The following is a 25,554-nucleotide window of genomic DNA, read 5'->3' on the forward strand; positions in this document are numbered from 1 at the left end:
ACTAATGATTTTTGATGGGAAAATGTGAGGACAAACTTCAGGATGTGACCTAAGAGAGGGTGGCCAATACAGAATGGAGGAAAGCTCAGTGGAGACAAGCAGGCGAAGGAAGTGAGAGACTAGATTGTTGGACAGGGCATCCAGGAGGAACTGAACTCGTCTATTGTGATGACAAGAGCACAGATGGAGAGAAAGCTCCAAACCAGCAGCTTAAATACTTAGAGAATCAGTTTCAGGTAAGGAAAGAAGGTGAATACTGGATTCCATTTGACTTTACCTTTTGGGAATGACTGAGTTTCATGGACATAAGGCAGGATGGATTTAGTCCTGACAAAGTGTTCTGATGGAAGATAGGCACCTCCCTATGATAATTCTTGCCAGGATTAGAAGGAGGTTCTGAGGAGTGCAGAGGGAAAGGTAACTTTTCTTCTCTTGGCATCTACAATGGGCGGCTGCTACTAAGGTTGAGTAAGACAACAGATGATAGCAGGGAGGAAGTGAGATCTGAAGAACAGTCTTTTCAGCCAGAGGGTGAGCTCCACATGGGGTACCGGTAGTCTTGAGTATGATGGTTTGATCAGTATGATTAATTACTGGAACTAGAATCTCAAATAATTGTCTCATTTCCTCTAGATAGCCTTTACTATCTCCACTTGACTGAGTTAGAAGCCTGTATTCTGTGCTTTTACAGCATCTGAATTATCTTAACACCTATCATGCTATAGGGTAATTTCTTGCTAAGTGTGTCTCTTTCCTAGTAGACTATATGCTCCAAGAGGGCAGGAATTGTGCCTGTCTTGTTACTATTCCATGCCCATGATATGTTTTACAGTGTCTGGTCCATAGTAATACCTCAATATACATTTATGGGATGAACAAGTCTGCTTTGTGAACTGTAAAAAACTCTGTGATACAGAAGGCAGGCTGGGTGGCATGGGGGGATGGAGAGAATTAAGACCCTCCAAGGACCTTTTCCCTTTGGAGGTCCTTGACTTTAGAAACTTCTCACTCAAAGAGTAGCTGGAGTGACAGAAACATTTTCTGAGGACCTAATATCAGTTCCAGATGTTTGCAGTCATGTTGGATTGTACCTCACCCTGTAAAACATATTTCCTTCACTGCCACCCTCCCCCTCCATGCTAGCTGAGGGAGTGGGGCCCAGTCTCCATGACATCACCTCCCTCAAGCTGGTCCAGGGCAGGCAGACAACAGGCGAGTGAGGGCCCCTCTAGCTTCTCAGACAAAGGGTATGGCTCAGCCGTGGCCTGCATTGCTTGAGGAGCTATGAGTAATGTCGACAATATTTCATAAACAATTCCAATGTAATTGCTCTGTCACAGCCGCTGCTGCCACCATCCTCGCAGCTACCAGAGGAAGTGGGGCCTTGCTGCCCCTTGAGTTATTCCCCATACAAATTCACTTCTATAAGTTCTTCTCATCCCTTGAGAAGATCTTCAGTCTAAGGTCTAAGATGGGATGGTGTTTGTAGGGGGAGAGTGTGTGTTTTTGGCCATAGATTACACTTAATGGAAACAGGAAGGGAGTGGATATAGATTGGGGTTGGGGGTGGATGGAGACGTCTTCTGACCATTCTGGACATTACCCTTGACCCAGATCTAGATGACTCTAGATGAATAGTTTATACACAAGCCAGCTTGGAGAGACAAAGACAAGAAAATATAGGCTGAGACATAGGTAGAAGGGGACAAGAAGTGAAAAAGACAAAAGAAGAGGCAGAGGGAAGGATATCAAGAGGAGACAGAAAGAAAGAGAAAAAAAGAAGGAAGGAGAGAGAGAGTCAGGAAAAAGTAAACATAGGAGGAAACAGAAACAAGAGTTAAGAGTTGGCAGGAGGGGAGCGTGGTACCAATCATCTGGGGAATGGTTCAGTAGGCTCCCAGATGCCAGGACAGAAAGGGGCACTGAACAGCTCCAGATGTTGCTGCCTTTCATGAGAAGGTGTAGGGGGATGGTGGAGAGGGTCTGCTGCCTCTATGGGTGTCAACAGAGCCAGCTGGCCCTCCAGCCCTGAACCAAACAAGCTGAAGCTGAGAATCCCATGGAGAGAAAGAGAAGTCTCTGATTTTTAAAGGTTAAAAAATAAATTCCATCAGTTGACCACAGAAAATGCAGGGGAGTGTGGTGAGAGATTATAACATTGGGTGAGGTCACTCCTTGTCTTCATTCTTCTGATCCTTACCTTGAGGAAGCTGGATTTAATGCTTAAGGTCCTTCTACTCTGAACCTTTGGGATTCTCAGAAGATGGCATATTGGAAAGCAGACAAAGAGGCAATGAGTCCAAGGGGCTACATTTCCTATAAGGTCAGAGTCCTTCAACTCCCATCAGGTGGCTAGAGACTCCCACCTGCTCAGACACACAAACGCCCTATATCACCTAATTTCCATCTGCCTCTTGGTTTATTCTTGGCAAGAGCAAAGCACACCAGAGGTAATATGGACTGGTGGAAAGATGTTTGGACTTGGTGGGAGGGTAGGTAAAGAAACCAGAGCCCCTACTGTAGCTCCAACTCTACCACTAACTCATCGTGTGTATAACCTCCAGACAAGTCACTCCCCTTCCTCAGCTTTTTCCCTGTAAGTCAAAAGGCAGATTTGGATTCATTAAATCTGCTTGTGCCTCAGCCGCCCCCTCTTATTCCCACCCCTCCTGCACCTACCCCTGCCCAAGAGGCTGAAACCCATGCCAATTGCTCTGATGAGGCCATGCGGGAGAACCAGACGTCTGTTTTTAATATTGATGACAGATTAGCATGTGGGGAATTCAGCCACCCCCCATAACAAGCCCCATTTCTGCTCATAACAACTGAAACTGGAGGCTACTTATTCTTGGCTTTCCTAATGGAGTCCCAGAAGTGAGAGAGCAATGGCTTCTCTGAAGGAAACAGAGAGGGCGCCAAACCCAGGGGTGAGGGGCAGGGGAAGGAGACAGGGAGGGAGAGTGAGCATTTCAATGGCTAGGTCAAAAGGGTGTTGAACGATGGCAGCCATAAAGTGTGCATGGATGCATGTGTGTGAGAGACAGGGGAAAGGAATGTGTATATGAATGTATATCTGTGCACACACACACGTGAGCTCATGGACAAATAAACATTTCCAGCACTGGATTCGGCTGCCGGCAAAAATCCAGTGACATCAAAGGAGAAAGCCCACATCTTCCTATTCTGGCCTTACCTGGCCAAATGTGTGAGCAATCCTAACTCTCTATCCAAAACAAGTCTTAAAGCTTATCTTAAACCTTTTCTTCCTAACATTTAATTTTCCCTTTCATTTTTTTTAATTCATGGAAATGAGAAGCAACTAAAATTTATTAGTACCGACTATGTCCCAAGAACTGTATATATTTGAACCTCAAAGTAAATTTTAAAGTAGGTGTTATTTTCCTCATTCCACAGATAGGCAAACTGAGGCCTAGAAAAGATGTTGACTGGCCCTAGATTTCTCAGTGAGGTGTGTTGGAAACTGAAAGCAGAAACTAGGTTTTCCAAAGCCCATCCTTCCTCATTAGGCTTATATCCTCTAAGATAAAACTTGATGAAGTGAACTGAAATCTGCAAATTTGGGCCAAGTTCACCTTCCAGGTGGCTGAGATGTGGTAAAGGTGGAATGAAAGCAAAGAGATGTGGTTTTTGCTTCAGATATCCACCCCCAATCATCCATAGCATCAATGGATCATGACACATTTTAGAAGGCCTACTATGTACTCAGCTAGTCTCTAGGACTACATAAGATACCGTAAGACCACACAGCACTAAAAGAGTTAATGTAGAGTTGAAAAATTGAGACATGTATATGCCTACCCATATACAATTCAATTCAGTGAACACTGAACATCTATGTATGTCAGGCACTGTGGCAGAATTCCAAATTATAAAGACACAAGATTCATTATTTTGTTTATTTAAAGATAATTGCCCACTAAAAAAGTCAAGAATTGGATAGTGGGGAAAAATGAAAGGCAAGTTGCACAAGGAAGGATTAGAGGAACCTGTAAAGATGGAGGCAGATATGTCATTATCTTCAAACTTCTAAATGGCAGCAGGAAGAACAAGGAGTAATATCTTTGTGGGGTGACACCAGACCATGTAACTAAAAAGAACCAAGTTTTCCCTCTATCAAAAAAAGGAACTCTTGAATCAGGGCACTAGTTCATGGACAATCAAGGAAGAATCTTAGATTTCCATTTCTGGACTAGATGGAGAAACAAGAACTAGATTTATTTATCCTACTGCTGGAAATATTAAGACATTTTTTAAAAAAGAAAAGTACAGAAAATAAGTTTTCAAACTGGAAATCAGGCAACAAAGGACAGAGATCCTGAAAGATGTAAAACACTAAAATTTCCCCAGCTTACTGTTTTTAGAGAGTTTCCAGGTCACTGTGCAGAGAGTGGGATGACTGGTAGATGCCCTAAATTGAGAAGACGGAGTTCTCAGTCCGGGGAGACCAAAGTGATTAAAGTTTATAGGAGAGAGTAATGGGGAAGAGAGAGCTGTACAAAGAGAAAATTAAAGAGATCTACAGAGGGTCCCCCTTCAACATTCAGCAGAGTACTGACTGAGGAATGTATGTGAGGAACCTATCAACCCAAGAGGATTAAACAGAACAGTGCCCCATCCTATATAGGGACCAGAAATAGAGCCTGTTCCTATCAGTCACACTGGAAAATTTCATAATTCATGAGCCATTGTGTAGAGTACACAGAAGGGACTTGCCTCAGTAGTAGGGAATAATTAGCCCTAGACTAAACACCGTTCTGGTTCCACCTAACAAATCTTAACAGCAAGACCCAAAAGAATCAAACTGTTTCCAAGTAACATAACTGTGTCCCTGAACAGAATTGAAAAATACTTATAGGAATACAAAAATATCCAGCACCCAACAAGGCAAAAATCACAATGTCTGGCATTCAATCAAAAATTACCTGGCATGCAAAGAAGCAGGAAAATGCAACTCATAATGAAGAGAAAAGTCAATCCATTTACACTGACCCAAAACTGATAGAGATATTAGAATTAGCAAACAAGGACATTAAAACAGTTACTATAATTCTATTCCATATGTCAAAAAAGTTTAGACATGTAATATATAACAAGACCCAAATTAAAATTCTAAAGATGAAAATTACAATATCTGAGATGCAAAATTCACTCAATAGAATTAACAAATGATTAGACTTTGCAGAAGGTATTGAAGATATAGCACTAGAAACTATCCAAAATGAAACAAAGAGAGAAGAAAGAATTTTTTTAAATGAAAACAGCACCAGTGAGATGAAGGAAAACTTCAAGTGGCAAAATACACATGTAATTGGAGTCACTGAAGAAGAAGGATGGGCAGAGAGGAAAAAATACTTTAAAAAACAATGGCCCAATTTCCCAGATGTGATAAAACTGCAAACACACAGATCCAAGAAGCTCAATGAACCTCAAGCACATTAAATAATAAAATTGCTCAAAACCAGTAATAAAGAGAAAATCTTAGAAGCAGCCAGAGAAAAAAATGATATGCACATACAGTGGGACAAATATAAGAATAAAGGCAGATTTCTCAATGTAAATAATGCAAGCAAGACAGAGGAGCAACATCTTTAAATTACTGAAAGGAAAATCTGTCAATCTAGAATTTTGCACCAAGCAATAATAGCTTATAAAGGCAAAAGAAGAAAGAATTCATCACTAACAGACCCGAAATACAAGAAATAGTAAAAGACATCTTTCAAGTAGAAGGACAATGAAACAGATGCAAATATGGATGTATGTGAAGGAATGAAGAGCATCAAAAATGGTAACTATATGGGTAAATATATAAAATTATTTTTCTTATTATGTCTTTAAAAGATAATTTACTATTTAAGGAAAAATAATAATAAATTATGGAACTTATAACACATATATAAGTAGAATGTATGACAATACAGCATAAAAGCTTGCAGGAGAGAAATAAAAGTATACTATTGTAAGGTTCCTATACTGTATACGAAGTGGCATAATAGCACTTGGAGGTACACTGTGATATAGCAAAAATATTTTTGGAAACCCTAAAGTAACCACTAAAATAACAAAAGAAAATTATAGCTAGTAAGTCAACAAAAGAAATAAAATGGAATCATAAAAACACTCAATCCAAAAGAAGATAGAAAGAGAGAAGAAAGGGAACAAAGAAAGATGGGTCAATAGAAAATAAATAGCAAGATGATAAACAAATCTAACCACAACAATATCACATTAAATATAAATGATCTAAACACCCTCAATTTAAAGGTAACAGTGTCAAATTGAATAAGAAAAGAAAAAAAGGCCTAAATATACATAGTCTACAAGAAACACATTTTAAATATAGAGGCACAAATAATATAAAAGTAAAAGAATGGGAAATGATAGACTATTCTAACACTAATCAGAAAAAAGCTAGGGTAGTTATACTAATAGCAGACAAAGTAGATTTTAAGCAAAAATTGCAAGAGGGATACAGACAACAATTTTGCAACGATAAGGGATCAATTCATCAAGAAGGTATAACATTTTTAAACGTTTATGCACTTAATAACAGAGCTTCAAAATAAAGGAAGTAAAACTTGATAGAACTATAAGGAGAAATAGAGAAATCCACAATTATTGTCAGAAGTTTCTCTGACAATACCATTCTCTCAAGTATTGACACAAGAAGAAGACAGAAAATCAGAAAGGATTTAGAAGACTCAAACAACACAACCAACCAATTTGATCTAATTGGCATTTATAGAACACCCCATCCATAAACAGAAGAATGTACATCCTTGTAAAATGGACACTGAAAATAATGATAGATCATATTCTGAGCCATAAAACCAGTCTTAATGTATGTAAAATTATTAAAGCCATAAAAAGTACATTCTCTGAAAAGTGTAATCAAATTAAAGTTCAATAACAGAAAGATATCCGAAAAATCCCCAAATATTTAGAAACTAAGTAACATGTTCTAAAGAACCCATGGGTCAAAGAAGAAAACGAAAAGGAAATTAGAAAGTATTTTGAATTGAATGAAAATGAAAACACAGTTTATCAAAAGTCTGTGGTAAGCCACTAAAGCAGCAGTTAGGGGGACTACTTATATTACAAAAAAATTCAAATCAATAACCTCAGCTACCACCTTAAAAATCCAGAAAAAAAGAAGAGCAAACTAAATCCAAAGTACACCAAAGAAACGAAATAACAAAGATCGGAATAGAAATCAATGAAATAGAAAACAAGAGTGAAAATAGATGAAACCAAAGTTGATTCTTTAAGAAGATAAATAAATTACATGACCCTCTAGTCAGATTGATCAGACAAAAAAGAGATGAGACAAATTACCAATATCAAGAATGAGAGAGTGATACCACTATAAATTCCATAGATATTAAAAGAATAATAACAGAATATCATTAACCACTTTTTGCCAATAAATTTTATAACTTACATGAAATGGGCAAATTCCTTGAATCACACAAGCTACTAAAGATCACTCAAGAGGTAATAGACAACATGAATAGCCCTGAAAACATTAAAGAATTAAATTAGTAGTTAAAGTCTTCTTATTAGAAAGGCTCCAAACCCAGATCACTTCACTGGTGAATTCTATTAAACAATGAAGATAGAAATAGTACCAATTCTAACCAAATTCTTTCAGAAAACCGAAAAGGAGGAAATATTTTGCAATTCATTTTGTGAGGTCAGAATTACCCAGATAGCAAAACAGACAAAAATATTACAAGAAAAGAAAACTACAGATCAAAATCCCTCACGAACACAGATGCAAAAATTCTGAACAAAATTTTAACACATCAAATCCAAAAATATATAAAAGAGATAATGCATCATGACCACGTGGGATTTATTTATTCCAGGAATGCAATGTTGTTTTATCATTTGAAAATCCATCAATGTAATTCACCATAACAACAAACCAAGAAACATAAACTATATGATCACTTCAGTAGACACAGAAAATTCAACATCCATTTGTAATTAAAACAAAACGAAACAAAACAAAAATCTCTCAGCAAACTAGCAGTCAGTCTTTCACTATTAAGTATGATGTTACATGAAGAATGAGCACTGTGCTGGGAGCAAGACAGACCTCATTGTATAGCCTGTCTCTACTAGGTACTGGGTGTGGGGCTTTGAGAAAGTCACACATCTCTCTGAGATTCACTTACTTCATCTATAAAACAAGGTTGGTAATCACTCGGAGACTGATGTTAGCAAAATGGCAACATAGGAATTTCTAGCACTTATCCCCCAGCCCATCCGCCCAAGAAAAATCAATTTGAACAACTATCCATGCACAAAAATACCTTCACAAAAACTAAGCTTCCTAGGTGAGGGATTATAACACCTGAGTAAAGCACAAAAACAAGAAAAGATGCACTGAGGAGGGTGGGAAAGATAGATTCATTCCCCTAATCTCTCCTCCAAGCCTGGGCAGCCCAACACAGAGAGAGAAATCCTCCCTGTGGAGGGAGAGAGAAATGAGCACCTGACTTCACTATGGACGCCAGAGCTGTCCAGACTCAGCACCAGGCTGACTTCCATGGCTGTAGGTGGCTCCCAGCAAGCTCCTGTTAACCCAGGCGCCTAGCTCACCCTAGAAGCTGCTGGCTCCAGGGGCCTAGCAGCTCTTGTGGCGCCAGCAGCTTCCAAGGCACCAGGCTATGGGTGGGCTCCCACAAACCCAGGCTCCCAAACCCTCCTGGTGCCTGACAACTTCCATGGCCCCAAATGGCCCCTGTCGCCCAAGCTCCCAATCAGCCCCCGTGAACCCAGGCTCCAGGCAAACACCCTCGAATCTAGGCTTTCAGCTGGGCGCAGCATCAGGCCAACTACCACAGACCCAGGTTTTTTACCCACCCCAGCACCAGGCCAGCTCCCACGGCCCCAGGCCCCCAACACTCCAGCATCAGGCCTGGCCCCATGGCTCCAGCCTCAAGGCTGGCTTGCATGGCCCCAGGCTCCCAGCCTGCTGCAGAGCTAGACAGGCCCCTACAGACCAGCCTCCAGGTTGACACAGCTTCTTGGCTGGGTGAGACAGTTAGAAGGACTCAGAGAGAGCGCCCTGAGTTACAACCAAAGCAGCACTCTCAAGAGCCACTTTTCTCATCTTCTCCTGCATGCCTGAATCTTTTCCAAATCCCTCTTCCCCAGCACTAGTTAAAGATGACTATCTCAGTCTATCTCTCTAGAAAAGGCAACTCCTTGAATTTCTTTCTCAGTCCCAGAGATAATATATTCACAGACCAAAGTCTTCAAAGAAGTGACCTGTAGGTCTTCCCAAGTAGAAAAGGTCAAATCCTCTTCTGAATTAACAAATCCTTTGATATATGACTCTGAGGATACAACGCAGAGAGTCAGAAATTCCTTCCAAGTACAATTTGCTCTCTTTCCCTGTTGAAAATCCTACAGAAAAGCACACAGGTGTGGGCACCAGATGACAATCACTAAACAGTGAAACCTCCCCATGCTTTCCCAGGTCAGATGACACCAAGTCTCCAAAGGCATTAGAAAATCCCAGGTTCCCTCCTCTGTCACACTATCCCAGCAAAGCGGGAAGTCCTGGGCTTTCGACTTACCTGTGTAGAGGTCCGTATCTGTATATTCATCCACTTTCTTGTGCTGCAGAATATAGTCAGAGACCTTGGTCCCAATAGCTGGCTGAACATCCACCCACTCCAAGGAGACCACGGTGCTGGAGGGCTCTACCGTTGGCGATAGCCGCAGCCTAAAGGGGGTGACAGGGAAGGTTGGTTGGTTGCCAGCCAGCATTGTCTGGGCCCCAAAAGATTCTGCAGGATTCATCCTGCACTCAAATTCTGATTCAACTCACCACCAAGCCTTTGTAGGGACTCAGGCATATACTTCTTTCAGCCTCTGTTTCCTCATCCATAAAATGCGAATAAGAAGAGCTACTTTTCAGCATCAATGTGGAATGCAGTAAATTAATCCAAGCACACAATATGTGCTCGCAGAAAGTTGATCAGCTTTCCATTTGTTTAGACTATATTCTCAGTGATGCTTCATTGCCAACTAAATTGGCAATGCCTTCAAACACAGTAGCTTTCAACCCTTCTGCCATTCTCTTCAATACCCCAATAGATCAGTCAACCCTTTAATATCCTTAAATCAGTACTCCTTCACAGAGGGCAGGAATCCTGGGAAATCCTTTCATAAAGCAAGAAATAACAGAATGATTGAAGGTTAGAACTAGAAGGGCCCTTAGAGAAAGGGAGGTGCAATCCCCTCATTTCACAGATGGGGAAAGCAAGGCCCAGAAAAGGGAAATGATCTGCACAGTCACACAGCAAGTTGGGGAAAGACCATGATGGTAATGGTAACTTGGCTTGTCCCCAGCCCAGATTCTTTCTCTCTTTCCACTACACCACACTCTCTCTTCAAGGACTATCTTAGAATGTAATTCTTCTCACCCTAGAAAGGTGTTGTGACCCTGGTTCCCCAGTGTTGGCCCCTGCCCAGCTCTGCTGTGCTCCTCACACCACTCTCCCTCTTGATCACACTCCTCCAGTCAAGATGCCCTTCCTCAGCTTCCTCAAGTGGTGAATTTCCTGGGTCAGGGCTTTCACACGTGCTCATCCCTTTTGCCTGAGATATGATTGTTGCCCCTTGTTGATTGGCTGAGTCCTACTCGAATTCAGGTCTTTTCAGAGAGGCTTCTCTCCCCTCCACCTGGAGCATCCCCACATAATTCTCCTCATTAGCAATTTTGTTTTTCTTTCATATTTTTATTATGTACTTTTTAAAACTATATCTTCTTTTCCCATTTTTGCTTTGACATCTGTCCCCCTCACTAAACAATTAGCTCTCTAAGTGCACAGACTGTGCCTGTGTTCATTGATGAATTTCCCACTGTCTGACACATAGCATGTGTTCAAAAATTATTTGTTGAATGAATGAATGAATAAAGTGAAGTATCTTAGAAAAGGTTCTACACTTTCTTTATCTTGGTCGCCCCAGTGTCCAACATAGGAACCGACAAAGCCATAGTCAGTATCCAGTAAACCTTGGCTGAATGGATGAGTGAAGGAAGTAATGATGGACTGAGTTGAATCACTAAATAGCACACATTGCAACGTCAGTGTCTACCCCTGAGCCATGTTTTTGTTCCCCCAAATCTCCCTGCTGTCTTGAAGAAGGAAGCAGGCCCCAGAGATTTCAGGCATCTGGTGAGGAATCCTGGGAACAGAAGCAAGTCATGGCCTCAGTTGGTAGGACAGGGGTGTGAGTCCATGGAAAGAGGGCCATACATACGTACACTGGCTGCGGGAGGGGGCTGCAGTTGGGGAGCCCACTGGCATCAAAGGCGCTGAGGTCACACCTGCACCAGTCATCGATCACGTCCCCTTTCCCTGAGCACCAGTAGGAGCTCATCAGTGCACTCTTGAAGGCCTGGAATAAAGGAGGACAGAAGAGATGATGACAATGGTGGAAAGATTGAAAGTGAAGGTGCCCATGGCCATGATTATAGCCGACTAAAGTTTCAGAGCAGCCCTTCTAGACACAGGACACCATCTCTTGCCTAAATCCCTAGCACTCTACTACCAGGTTCTCCCATTCTGAGCCATTCTCTAGCCAGCAGCCAGAATGGTCATTGAGACAGGATAAGCAACAGCATCTACTGAGAACCTCCTCGGGGCCCAGCATTCCACCTATATTAACTTATTCCATCTTCACCACCCTACACAATAGATATTATTATTATTATTATTATTATCATCATCATTTCCCATACTACAATTTGGAAAACTGAGGCACAGAGAAAGTAACTTGCCTGAGGTTCATAGCTAGTGACTGATGGAGCTGGGATCTGCTCCAAGGCAGTTTGGCTCCAGATTCTGCCTTCTTAAACAGCTTGCTACACAATTTCTTGTAGAAGTTTGACCATATCACCTCCCTGCTGAGAAACCTTCAGAAGCTCCTCATGGCCCTCAGGATAAAGTCCAAGCTCCTTGCTCTAGCTCCTGACTACCTCCCCAGTCTCATCTCACACCACTCTTCTGATTTTCCTTTCCTGCCATCATCCATCCTCAGGCAACCACTAACATTTCCACCAACAGTGAGCTCCTACTTATGAAAAATGTGCTTTAAATCAGGAGAGAGCAGTGTTTCTGTAAAGGGCTAGACAGTAAATATTATCAGCTTTGCAGCCAAGCTGTCTCTGCTACAATTACTTAACTCTGCTTTTGTAGTGTGAAAGTGACATAGACAACACTTTAAATGAATGGGCATGATTGTGTTCCTATAAAACTTTACTTGGAAAGACAGGCAGCAGGCTAGGTTTGGTCTGAGGGCCACAATTTGCTGACCCTTGCTCAAACTGAAGATTGCTACTCTATTTAATTGCAATGTGCTTCATTGCCTTTTGTTTGTTTGTTTTTAAACACATTTTATCTTCTCTGCTGGAGTATTTCCTGCACCTTGTACTCTACGTCATTCTTTTGGTCTCAAATAAAACACTCCTTTCTCTGGGAACCCGACCTTGACTTCCTCAGGCCTCGGATCATCTCCTTTTCTGGACACCGTAAGGCACTAGACCACACCTACCATCATATTCCCTTGCCTGTCTCATCCAACAGATTCTGATCCCATCAAGGGCACAGGCCATGCCTTATTCACATCAGTCATCTCACGGGACTGAGCACAGTTGTCCAGTCAATAGTTATTGAATAAATGAAGGGACACTGAAAAACTGATCATTAGGCTCAGGCTCAGATGAGCTTTATGCTTTAGTCACTCCTTCTACATTGACATTTCAAAGCATTGGGGAGGCAGAATGTTTGACAGCTCTTTCTAAAACTTAGGGATTCCAGAGAACGTTGCTCTCTTAGACCTTTGCCAGGTAACAGACTACATGCTTTCTTTCTTTCTTTTTCTTTTTTTTACTTTCTATGCACTTTTTTCCCCTGCCTTTTCTCCCCAAGTCCCCACAGTAGATAGTTGTATATTGTAGTTGTGGGTCCTTCTAGTTGAGGCATGTGGGACACCACTCAGCATGGCCTGACAAGCGGTGCCATGTCTGTGTCCAGAATTCGAACTGATGAAACCCTGGGCCACCAAAGTGGAGTGCACGAACTTAACCACTTGGCCATGGAGTCAGCCCCTCTGTGCATTTTTTAAATGAAAGCTTCACACTGCTTATAACCAAGGATGCCTGATTACCCAGGTGACACTTTTTCCATCCTGTGTTGTTCAAAAGATTCAAATACAGCATGTTTGTGTAAAGTGGGCCTGGGGTCTGCCTCCTCAGCTACCCAAAACATGAATCTAGAAGGAGAATGGTATGGTATAAGCCTCCATTACATTTCTCCCTGTACCTCTGAAGAGAAGGCTCCAATGACTCCTGCCATATGTTCTTACCCACACCCTCTCCTAGGGGGTGAACAAATGATCTATTTTCCCCTGAATTAAGAGTAGTGACCCAAAGAAACAAAAAAAAGAATTATAATAAAAGCCAATGTTCATGAAGCACCTAATTACACAGAGTAAGGTGCTTTAAGGGCATTAAAAAATGTAATCCTCACAACAGTCCTGAGATAGAGACACTATGATCTTCATTTACAGATGAAAGAATTAAGATTCAGAGCAGTGGAGCCATTTTCCTAAGATCACACAACAAGTGCATGGTGGAAGTAGAATCCCATCCCAGATCTCTGTGACTCCCAAGTGAGACTCCTTTCTACTTAACCATGCAGGGCAGTGGGGTTAAGCCAAAGAAGAGTAGCCAGATTCAGTAAATAAAAATACGGGACACCCAGTTAAATTCGAATTTCAGATAAACAACAATTTTTTTAGCATAAGAACATTCCACTCAATGTTTACATATAGAGTCTGTGGGCCAGGGTCTGGCACACAGTCATAGGACCGTTCCTACTACATCTCAGAACTTACGTTGGGAACAAACGTCTGTTCTCCTACCAGCACCAGAGGGGGCACTCTCATGAGGACAGAAACCAGATGGAACAGCATGAGGTCATACTGACGGAAAGACCTTTTTCTCCCTCCATTTGCAGGTTCTCCCTTACTGAAATTAATGTGCACGACTACCCATGGCTTGAGATTCTGTAACATCTCCAGCCAAGCTAAGGACTTAATTATCGTAATGGTGAAATCCAGGGCCATGGGTGAAAGTGACACAGATGGTAAGAGATGGCCTTGGACATCAGCAAGGGGAGGAGAGGGAACATCCTGTTTTGGTTGTGTGTGTGTTTTTATTTTTGTGTGCGTGCGTGTATGCGTATGTGGGTGTATGTGTGTGCGTGTGGTTTTTGTAATCAATAGTCACTTGAGCTTGTGGAAAACAAAACAGGAAATCTCTCTGGACTTTGTGAGTTTCACCATCCAAGCAGCTCTTGGGAAGAAATCCTGCCTGTGAGTCTCCTATGAGCCACTGGCTCTTTCCCAAACCCTGAGGAACAGAACGGGGACTGGTGCAGTGGCCAGGCAAACCCTGGACAGCACACAGATACACCCCGATAGAAGGCCTACATCAAACAGGGAGCCCTCGCAAGGCAGCAGAAGCCAGCACTGTGTCAGCGCAGGATCACTCTTTCCTTACTTCTGCAGTCCTTGCAACACTCCATCCGGAATCCAGTTAGATCCCAGGAGAAAAGAATCATAGAATGTTCCAGCTTCAAGGGACTCTCTAAATCATCTAATCTAATCCCTTTTACAGATGCAGATACAGTGGCCTGGAAAGGCTAGCTGGCTGGTCCAAGGTGATAGAGCAACTTTGTGATGGAATGACTCTGTTCTTCCATTTAACCTCAAAATTACCCTTTGAGATGGGTGTCCTATCCCTATTCACAGATACATGGAGGAGCAGGGACTTTAAGTGAAGTTCGTCTGAATCCTGGCACTCTTGACTTTCCCAGGTCACATCGGAACAATAAATGCCAAGATTTCATCCAAAACATCCTTTTCAGCTGCTCTGCTTGGATCACGCGGCGTCTGTGTTGTTTGTGTGTGTGTGTGTGTGTGTGTGTGTGTCCTCAGAGGAAAATGAAACCTTACACTGGAGGCATTGTTGACTCCTGGCTTTTGAGTAAGTGAAGGGACTTAAGAAACAAATCCTGTACTTAATACGAGGGCTAAGGGCTAGATTTGCATGGCCATTGGTTTTCATAACAAAGAAGGTTTGCATTTCCACTACTTGTAAATACTTCCAACTTCTGGCTAATTAGCTAGCAAACCAAGCTGGGCAGGAGGAGAAAACAGCCACAAAAATGTTAAGCAATCAAAATAAACTAGGATTTATTCCTGACTCTGTTGTTACTTTCCTATTTGAACTTGCATAAGCTATTGCTCTTTTCAAGCCTCACTTTCCCCATCTGTAAAGTGAAGATGCAGAAGATATATTTTTGAAGGTTTAATTAAGTTCAATAAACATTCACTGAATTTCTTACCCCATACCACGTGCCATCTAGATGCTAAGAAAGGAGATGATCAAGGCCCAGTCACTAACTTCAAAGGACTCATAGTTTAATGGTGAAGACACACACAAACAATTACAATTAATATGGTTCAAATGCTATGAAGTAATATACACAGGAGGGTGTGGGAATACAAAGGAAGGGGCCCTTTGAGCTCTAAAAATTTTGACAATGTCTTAAGAATCTTAAATTTTAAGTAAACACTCCGTATTTGATTAAGTTTCTTGGGACCATCTATATAGAATGTCACTAAGCCAGTGAATTAAATTCCATACTTACAATGTCTGTATTTTTTTACACTGTAACTTATACTCAGGGGCTGATATCAAGTCTGTTACTTTTTATATTAAGATGGTTTTGGTTTGTATAACAAAAAAGATGCCCTGAAGTCCTCACTCAAAGCTTATTGGATTTTGTTATCTTCACGGTACTAATAAGCTTGGTCCTGTGGTTGCCTAGTCCATACCAACTGAGGAGGTGAAAGCTGTCTAGAGAGAAAATAATAGATTAGCTTTTTCTCCCAGCTCCCTTTTAGAGCCTACATAAGTCAGCCAATATTCCTTAAATTGAATTGAAAGTTCACATTGAATGCTAAATGAAACAAACCAGTTTATAAATGATAAAAGCAAAAAAAAGAAATATGTGTGTGTGTGACGTTATTCTTCCTCAAGATTACTTGTATTTCCCATGTCAGTGAATAGCACCGCCATCAATTTAGTGCCTCCAGTCAGAAACAAGGGGTCAACCCTCCCTCTACCTCATAACATATCTCAAAACCAACTTCTCTTCCCTGGTCCCACTGCTGTCTCCCTGGCGCAAGTTAGTAATGTCTCATCTCTAGGCAATTGTCATAGCCTCTGGACTGGCCTTCCAGCTCCAATGTCACCTTTTCTAGCATATCGTTCATAGCTTTCTAGAACATCACTGCTTATTCTGCCCCCTTGCTTAGACCCCTTCAAAAGTTCCACTACCTTCTGGTTAAAGTCGCCACTTCTTAACCTGACATTCAAATTCCTTTGTTGTTCAACTGTAGCTCTTCTTTCATCTTCTTGCCACTGCTCCTAGTCTATGATCCAGTACATACTAACTTCCTAGAGTGGTGCACTGTTTCATACCAAGCATTTTCTCATGTTGTGACTTTGGTCTGAAATTCCCTTTCCTCACTTCTTTCTTCTTGCTGAGCTCCTAGAAACTTTCCCTGTCAACCAGGACCCTACCACACTTGAGATATTTTGTCTCTCCCTCCCTCCTCTCATTCAGCTTTTTCACATTTCACATTTCCTTGCAATTTGTGTGTTTATGTGTCCTTGCTTATAAGACTGTGAACTCCTCCAGGCCAAGGTTATTATTCATCTCTGTGTTCACAGTGCCAAGAAAAAGAGTCAACACATAATAAAGTCCCAGAAATATGTGTTAAATTCCATGGATATGTAACAGGATGCTCTGCCAGAGATTAAACTTGTATACTTGCTATTGTTTTTTGCCTCTTGCAAAAGAGATGACAGAAATGCAATTGGTCACCATAAAAATACCTAAATTTCCTTGAAGCCATTGAAGGGGATTGCTGTGGGTATGGAAGTAGAATTCCTTTTGGAGACATTTACAATTACTGCTTGGAGGAGAATAGGTTGATAGCTTTTTGCCCAGGGAGTACTTGGTCTAAAATAAGAAGCTTCTAGATCCCCAGAGAGGGATGTGAAGAAGGGACTGTAGTTGCCATCCTAGCTTGGTAGGGAGACTAATCTCTAAGTCCATGCCGACCACATGTTTGATTGCTCAGGAGGGACTGGGTTGGTGAACATAGAAGGGATTGAAGAGGACATCATAGCAGTGCTTGTACAGAGGCAGAAACAGTGATTCCTAGCCCGGCCTGGACTTCTGGGACAGGACCTACCTGGGCCATCTACCATTCACTCATCAGCACACCTCCTAGTAGCGGCTGCAGGAGATGCCAATCACTCATTTCCCTAGTAGTTATAGGAGCTGGAGACAAGGGACTAGAGCCCCCATTCTTTGCAAATGGAATAAGAAATGCCTGTGGTCCTGATAGTGAGATTAACTGGTCATCTTGTTACCAATCGTGACTGCATAATTAAGCAGCATGTTTGAGAACACATGTGGGGAGAGAAGTGGGTGATGTTAGTTGACTCACGTTTTCTTATTATCAAACAGGGGAGGAAGGCAGGCGTAATGACTTTAAAACATGACCCTAAATATCTCTGACATTTCCCTCATCATGAAGTGGGATCTGGGTGCCTCCTCTTGAGTCTGGGCTCCTTGATTGCTTGACCAAAAGAAGTGTTACTGCTTCAATTTCCGGGCCCAGGCCTTAAGAAATTGGCAGCTTCTACATCATGAGTCTTGGGATACTCACTCTTGGAACCCAATCACCATGCTGTGAGGAAGCACAGACCACATGGTGAGGCCACAGTGTAGGTATTCCAGCAATAGACTGAGCTGAGGTCCCAGTCAACAGCCAGGTTCATCTGCCAGACATGTGAGTAGGGAAGCCTTTGAGATGACTCCAGCCATAGCCACCAGTTGACTGCAGCCACAAAAGAGAGCCGCAGTAAGAAGCACCAGCTCAGCCCAGTCAACCCCCAGAGCCACTAGTGAGAATAATAACATGATCATTGTTGTTTTAAGCCACCGATTTTTGGGATTACCCAGCAATAAATAACTGGAACAGCAGGTAATTTACCTCTGAACAATTCTGAAATATTGCTCAGAGGAAGTGGGAACTAGGGAGCAGCTGAGCAAAGAGAATAAAAAACCTCAAACTACATACATATCCCAGGAGCTGGAGGGCTCTGAAGTGAATACACGCAGACTCATTGTCACAGGTCCCTGGCATTTCAGATCTAGAAGAGTCCTGAAAAGTGATACTGACACTCATGACTTCGCAGACAGAGACGCCCAAAGAGGGGACGGGACTTGTCCAAGTTTACACCACAAGAATTTGCCAGAAAATAAACTAAGTTTTTCATTTCAACTAACATTCCCTAAACAAGGCCACCTACCTTTCGAGCTGGGTCCAAGCCACTAATCTGCTATGCGGTTGGGCAGGAAACAAATACATTAACAACATTTACCGAGTGTGTGCCAAGCATTTTAAAACACGTTATCTCATTCAATCCTGTCAACAGCGTTATGAGACAAATTCGGCTGTTAACCATGCCCGTTTTACAGATAAGGGAACTGAGGTTTGAAGGGTGAAGACCCTGTTCAATGTTACCCAGCTAAAAAGGGGTAGAAAAAGAACTCGAACTCAGGTCATTTGACCCTGAAGCCCATTCTCTAAGCTACCCCCATCATGAGCAATATTCTCACTAACTAGGATTCTCACTAGGATATGAGAAATAGCACTTAATATTTCTTGAGAGCTTACTACAAGCCAGGCCTGTTCTAAATGCTTTACATGTATTCTTCCACAAGAACCCTAAGTATTTTAGATATACTAACTCATTTAATTTTCCCAACAACCTGAGAGGTAGGTACGATTATTAAGTCCATTTTACATTTGCGCCCAAGGTCATAGAGCTAGTAAGTGGCACAGCCAGGATTTGAACCCAGAAAGTCTGGCTCTAGAGCCTGTGCTCTGAAATATAAAGCATCCAAATACACACTGATGGAGGCAATCCATTTTTTAAAAACGTTATTTATATTCCCGGTCCCCCTCATCTTTAGCATATATTGAGACCTTTCACTGTACTGATGGAAATGAGCCAATGAAAAACGCCATAGGTAACTGCCATTTTCGTAAGTCAAATGTCAGCAACTTCATATGGTTCAATGTAATAGAAACCGCAAGAGTGAATAAAATCCAACAGGAAGAGGATACAGAGCATGAAAAGAGGAAAGCGCCTAAGTCAGGGGAAGTCCAGAGAACTCTTTACATTTTCTGACTAACTTGCTGTGTGACCTCAGTAAGTCCCTTATCCTCTCCTGTAACTTCTTCAGCTTGGACATTCTGACCATAACACTGCTGATTCTGATCATTTTCTCATTCGTGTCCTGGATTTTGCTTTTTCTTAAAGCTGCCCATGATTTTCCCATCTCCTTGAAAACTTACCATACTAGGTATACTGTCTGGAACCCTTTAAAACTTTCTGCCAGCAGGCAGAAATATGGAGACAGTAAAAAGATCAGTGGTTGGCACGAATAAGGGGGAGGGGAGAGATGAATAAGTGGAGCACAGAGGATTCCAGGGTAATGAAAGCATTCTGCACGATGCTGTCACGGTGGACACATTTCATTATGTGTTTGAGAAAACTCACAGAATGCACAGCAAGAGTGAGGCCTAACGTAAACTATGGACCTTGGGTGATGATGATGATGTGTCAGTGTAGGCCCATCAATTGTCACATATGTACCACTCTGGAGTGGGATGTTGATAGTGCAGGAGGCTTGGTGTGTATGGGGGGGCAGGGGTTTGTGGGAACTCCTTGTACTTTACACGGGGATGGGAATTTTGCTGGGAACCTAAAACTGCTCTACAAAATAAAGTCTATTTAAAAAACTCCTGCCAGCTAACATCCTCTCTGTAGAGGAGGTGACACGGTCAATGAGCACACTATTGATGGTTTTTGAAGACAGGGTAGAGTGGGATGAAGAGAAGAGACACCTATTAAGCATCTCCTCATTCTAGGCCTGGTCTTAGGGCATCTTTCTGTTAGCTCCGATGAGCCTCCCAACAACCTGTGGATGCAGTGGCTCCCACTGTCCCTAGCAATCCTTACAGATGAGCAAGTGCAGGGTCAGAGAAGAGAAGATACTGGCTCAGGGTGCCCCACACAGAACACAGTAGAGCAAAGGGTCTCTAACTCCAAATCCCAAGCTTTGCCCCCTGACCTCCCTTGCCACACCCCTCTTAATCAGCCTCTGAGTCAGATGCCCCATTCACAAGGCCACACAGTGAAGGGATACAAACTGGATGGACCCATTTCCTATATGAGAAATTATGCAGCTCAACCTATGGCTCTATAAATCACAGAAACGACACCTAATTTCCCCTGTCAGAATAAACTTCACTTTTCAAGCCATTCTCCCTGAATGATGAGAGCCCAGTAGAACAGCTTGTTAATCTGGGTGACAGGAGGAAGACATTTAGAGCCAGTCAAACCCCGCTCTTGCCACACTTACCTCTGCTAATGAAAAAATATTAGAGAAATAAATATACAACCCACTGAGACGCTCCTGCATGGGACTCTGTCAGCTGTCTGCTTCCCAAGATGGACACAGATAAGAGGATAGGGTTAGATGATCCTGAGGCAAGGAGCTATTTTTCTTGTCAGTTCATCCCATCTTTCAGCTCCCATCCATCTCATGTAGAGAATGAAGTACTAGGTTTTAATGTGTTAAAAATAACAGCAAGCATTTCTGAGCATTTCTACATGCCACGCACAGTGCTCAGTGTTTCACATGCAAGACATTTAATTTGCACAGCAATACTATGAATTTGGCACTTCTATTACTCCCATTATATAGAGGACGAAACTGAGGCCCCAGCAAATTTGGATTCCTTTCCTACCTCACATAGCCAGTATTTGGCAGAGCAGAATTCAAACTCAAGTTGCTCAAATCCCAAAGCCTAAATGCTTAACCACTGTGAGCCAACATAATCCTCATTGTAAACTCGCATATCAGGTTGTATTGTCTCCATGCAATCTTTAAAAAAGTTGAAACTTAAAAAGGTTCAGGGCTTGTGTGATCAGGTGACTAGAAGAATGTCACAAATCTAAGCTGATTTGGAGTTAGGATTCAAATACAGGGCTGACTCCAAAGACTGAATCCTCTTTTCTGCCCTGGCTGGGAAATGGCTTTTTTTCTAAATACTGAAGACAAGTGGGAGTTGAGGAGCATGACATACTCTCAGGAGGGGACAGAGGGATCCGGGAATCTTTTTCTTGTCAGTCCCAAGTCCTTATTGGCTAGAATAACATTTCGAAGTATGTTTCCAGAGACACAAGTTCAATAGGATATTAAATGATTTTGAGTTCAGAAAAATTGGGGTGGTAGGGGAAGTCATCTCCGTGAGCAAATAAATTTGGAAAAGACCACATCAAACAAAACCAAACAGATTGCTCTACATAGAACATTTCAGAGCCATTAATATGCTAACAGTCATTGGGAAGCCCTAAGAAGGTAATATATAAAATGCAGAATTTCCTAAACATATTTGTCCATGGCACTTTTTTTTTTCCCATGACATCTGAGGATCTGGCACCCTGCAGAGTCTTCTCCAGGTTGTGCTAATCTATATTCTAGGTTGGACACAAAGCCCTCTGCCAGCCAAGAGCTACTCAGAAAAGAGAGGTCATCCCAGCTCTGCTAGTAACTGTGCAACTTTGGAAAAGTCCATCTCCCTCTTTGGGACTCAGTTATCTCGTCTATAAAATGCGGGTGTTGAATGTCCTTATTGCTGAGGCCCTGACCTTCTGGCAACATCATCAGTGCAAGAAGTATGTATAGCTCCCACTGATGCTGCGCCAACTCCTGCTGAATATTCCCCAGGTATCCAGCTCAGGTGCCTGCTCTGGCTTCCTTCCAGACCAGGCCTAGGGCCTCCCTGATGACCTAAGCCCATCATCCTTGGCCTCTCTGGCCACAGATTCTGCCACTTCCCCCTGAATAGCTACGAGTCATGTGAATGCCTTTGTGCTGATGTCAGGCCTCCCAAATCTCTGCTTCTCCCTCCAGCAACACCTCTTGCCACCATCCTTTTCATATGCTATTCTTCAGTCATGCTTTCTCACCTCTAGCCTTTTACATGCTATTTCTCTCCTTGGGACACTCTTCCCCCATCTGATAATTTCCCCACTGACTAATCCATCATCTCTCAGCTTAGAGACCACCTCTTGCAGACAGCATTCCCTCACCCCCAAAGCTGGAACAGACCTCTTCCTTAGTAATACATTTCCCCCCACCTTCTCCTATAATAAAACTTATTTTACGATGTTACATTTTATTGTCTATTTCATTGCTTATCTGTCTCTCCTAATAGACTGTGTAAAAATTGATGTTGGGGCCTTGTCTGTTTTGTTTACTATTAAATCCATAGTGCCTGACAGAGAGTAAGGGCTCAGTAATTGATTAATCAATTGGTCTATCATAAATTAATTAACGTTAAGAACCCTAATCCTCCTATGTCTCTGTCCCTTCACACCCATTGGCCTTAGCTTGGAAAATCTCTCCTCTGCCCAGGGCCTCAGGATAATTCTGTGCTCTTAACCTCTGCCATGCTCCTACTAGATGCTAACTTTACTCCTGAGACCAAGCCAAGAGATCTAAGAGCCAAAGCTCTTGACTTAAAAACCTTTCACATCCTCCTATGAAATATGGAAGGGTTTTTCAAGCTTTTCCTATAAAGCATCCCAAATATCAGAAGGGACCAATGCACAATTTCTTTGAAGTCTCTTTCTTAAATATTTATGTAAATTGTGTATTCTACTCCACAACAGACTTGGGTTGGTTTTACTATTAAATCAATGGGGTTTTTCCAAAAATTTTTCTCATAGTGTGACCACTGGACCTCCTGCCTCATTAATAACTTGAAGCACTTGTCAGGAATTCAGATTCCCTGGCCAAACTCAGACCCACTGAATCAGAATCCTGGGAGAGGTGCTTTACAATCTATGACTTAATACACGCCCAGGTGATTCTTATGGATTATCAAGTTCAAGAATCTCTGCTGTCTTTATCCTGCAGCTTTGGATATATCCTAGCATACCACAGAGTATCCCCCTGGGTTAGGGTACTCCAGTTCAAGAATAAAAATCTACAGGCTTTTAATAGATATCTTTCAGGTATCAGAGACAAGGAAACCTTTGGTGGTCACATTTGAACTAAATAACCCTGTTGCTTAGGCCAAGGGTAGTTGGACCAAAACTGATTACTTGGCATAGACTGCAGCAATCAGATTCTTTCCTGGGAATTTAGATTCAAATGCTCATTGGTCTCTCCAAGTGCTTGAACTGGCAGGAAATACAAAGCTGGCTTTGACTAGGCTGTGCTTGTCATGTTGAGTTACATGCATGGAGACCAGAAAAAGGGGGAGAGAGAGCAAGTGAGAGTCAAGTGCAGAGAGAGGATAGGTTTCAAGATTATTGCTGAGAATGGCTCCCTGGATGCTGGTAGCTCAGCTGTGTTCTCTGACTTTGAGTTACATGGGAAATCACTATATCATTATAATAATTTCTCCCTTTTTTGCTTAGAAAGTTTCAGTAGGTTTCTGTTTCTTACTACTAAAAGAGCTTTGACTAAAACAAGTATAAATATTCTACTTCTTACTGGGCCCTTCATACAGTGATGCCAAACAATCTCTCTAGCCTCATATCCTACCACTATAGCCTGTCCCAGTGCTATATACCAGCTACGTTAAACCACTTGTCATCAACTAGACAGGCAACACACTTTTATGCCACTGTGTCTTTGCATGTGGCTTTCCTCAGCCTATAATGCTTCTACCCTATCCTACCTTTGATCCATCATACTCATTATTTAAGACCCACTACGACTGCAACCTTCCCTGGAAACCCTTTTCTCATTTCGCAGCAGAATCGAAGGCCCCATTGTACCTTGGACAACACATCTATTAGTAGACTACGGTATTTTATAGAACTATTTATTTGTATGCCCTCTCCACTGAACTTTGAGTTCTTTGCCTTATTTTATCAGAAGCTCCTTTAAAAGGTCTGGCTCAAAGTATGTACTCCATAAATGTGTGTTGCATGAATAAGGGTAAACTCTGAGGAATGGAAGACCGGGAGCTCTTTGGATGTCTAATCTATGTTATTCTAGTAGACCCCTGCTCAGTCATCATGGCAATAGATTGTGCTTACATTGTTCTAAACTATCTCCAGACCATTCGTCCTGCCTGTCACTGAGCTGATAGCAATTGTGAAAGTGATGAATACCAGACCAATTATGAGCAATAGGAAACATCAGTTATAACTCCAGGGAGAAAACGCAGCCATATCAGTAGCCTCATCCATCTAATCGTGAGTCATCTTCCCAAGGCATCTTGCCCTGTGACCTTGAACTGCCAAGGGCTTCTTAGTCTTGTACAAATCCAAGTTCTTCAGAGGACGGCTCCTTCTCTCAGCCTGTCTCCTACAAGGCGTTGTTCTTGGCCCACTCAGTCCTGGAAGGGGAAACCTGGATGGAATTCACACACTTTTCCTAAGGGAAACCTTTAGCCAAGGATCCCAGCCCCACCCAGTAGACAAGACTTGCCTTCTAAGGCCTGCTGTCCTTTGACAGATAGCAACTCCTCTTCCCTGTGGTGAGAACATCTGGAGATGAGAGGCGGGTGGGAAGGTTTCAAGTGGAGGATTTGTCCAAGACTATGAAGTTTATGTCGCTAAATGCTAGCTTAAGTTAATAGTGAGTTCCTGAGTAAAGGACTGCAAAATTTCCCTTTTGTGGCCACTGGTGACCTCATTTTTCCAGTACGCCCATTTTCCCTTAGGAGGCATCTGAGGAAGGCAGTCTCTCCAGCTGGTGGGGCTTCCATGGTTGGGCCTGTGGGTGGGGGTAGGGAAAGAAAGGTCAGAGGACAGGAGGGGACACGCTTAGTCTAGACCCATACTGAGCTTATCTTTGCCTTTGAAAGGGAGCCTTAGAATCTGGCTGAGGAAGTTATGAAAAGGAAGATTTCTACCAGGTTCACGGTAGCCGCATTTCCATCATGGCAAATTGAACTCTGAGAAGTCTAGAGCCCTTAAACCAGGAAAGAATGTGACACGTGCTGGAGAGATGGCAGAATATGGAAGTTAAGAACCAAACCCTGGATTCAAATCTTAGTTTTATCACTAAGCCAACTGACAGAAGTAACTTCAACTCTCTATGCTTCACTTTCCACATGTGTAAAATGGGGATATAGTAATACCTGCCTCAATAAAGAATGTTACAAGGATCATTTATAAACTGCCTAAAATAATGCCAGATCTATATGTGTATCTACACATAGACATGTATTTGATAATTAAATGAATATTGACAAATTCCTGAAGTTGAATATTCTCTAGATGGAAGTGACATAATTATTATGAATTACTGTTATTTATTATGAACA

General features: G+C 42.1%; 1 protein-coding gene across 4 annotated transcripts in view; it reads right to left on the reverse strand.

The window, feature by feature from the left end:
- ASTN2 (astrotactin 2) overlaps positions 1-25,554 on the reverse strand; it is an 826,144-nt gene that overhangs the window by 136,242 nt on the left and 664,348 nt on the right. For all 4 annotated transcript variants that reach the window (XM_046684656.1, XM_046684665.1, XM_046684648.1 and 1 more), the window contains exons 18-19: positions 11,306-11,439; positions 9,609-9,757 (exon numbers count right to left, since the gene is read on the reverse strand). In XM_046684656.1, coding sequence (XP_046540612.1) covers positions 9,609-9,757; positions 11,306-11,439 — 283 coding nt within the window. The remainder of the gene's footprint in view (positions 1-9,608; positions 9,758-11,305; positions 11,440-25,554) is intronic.

This window comes from Equus quagga, chromosome 1 (assembly GCF_021613505.1).
Source record: "Equus quagga isolate Etosha38 chromosome 1, UCLA_HA_Equagga_1.0, whole genome shotgun sequence".
Classification (NCBI taxonomy): Eukaryota; Metazoa; Chordata; class Mammalia; order Perissodactyla; family Equidae; genus Equus; species Equus quagga.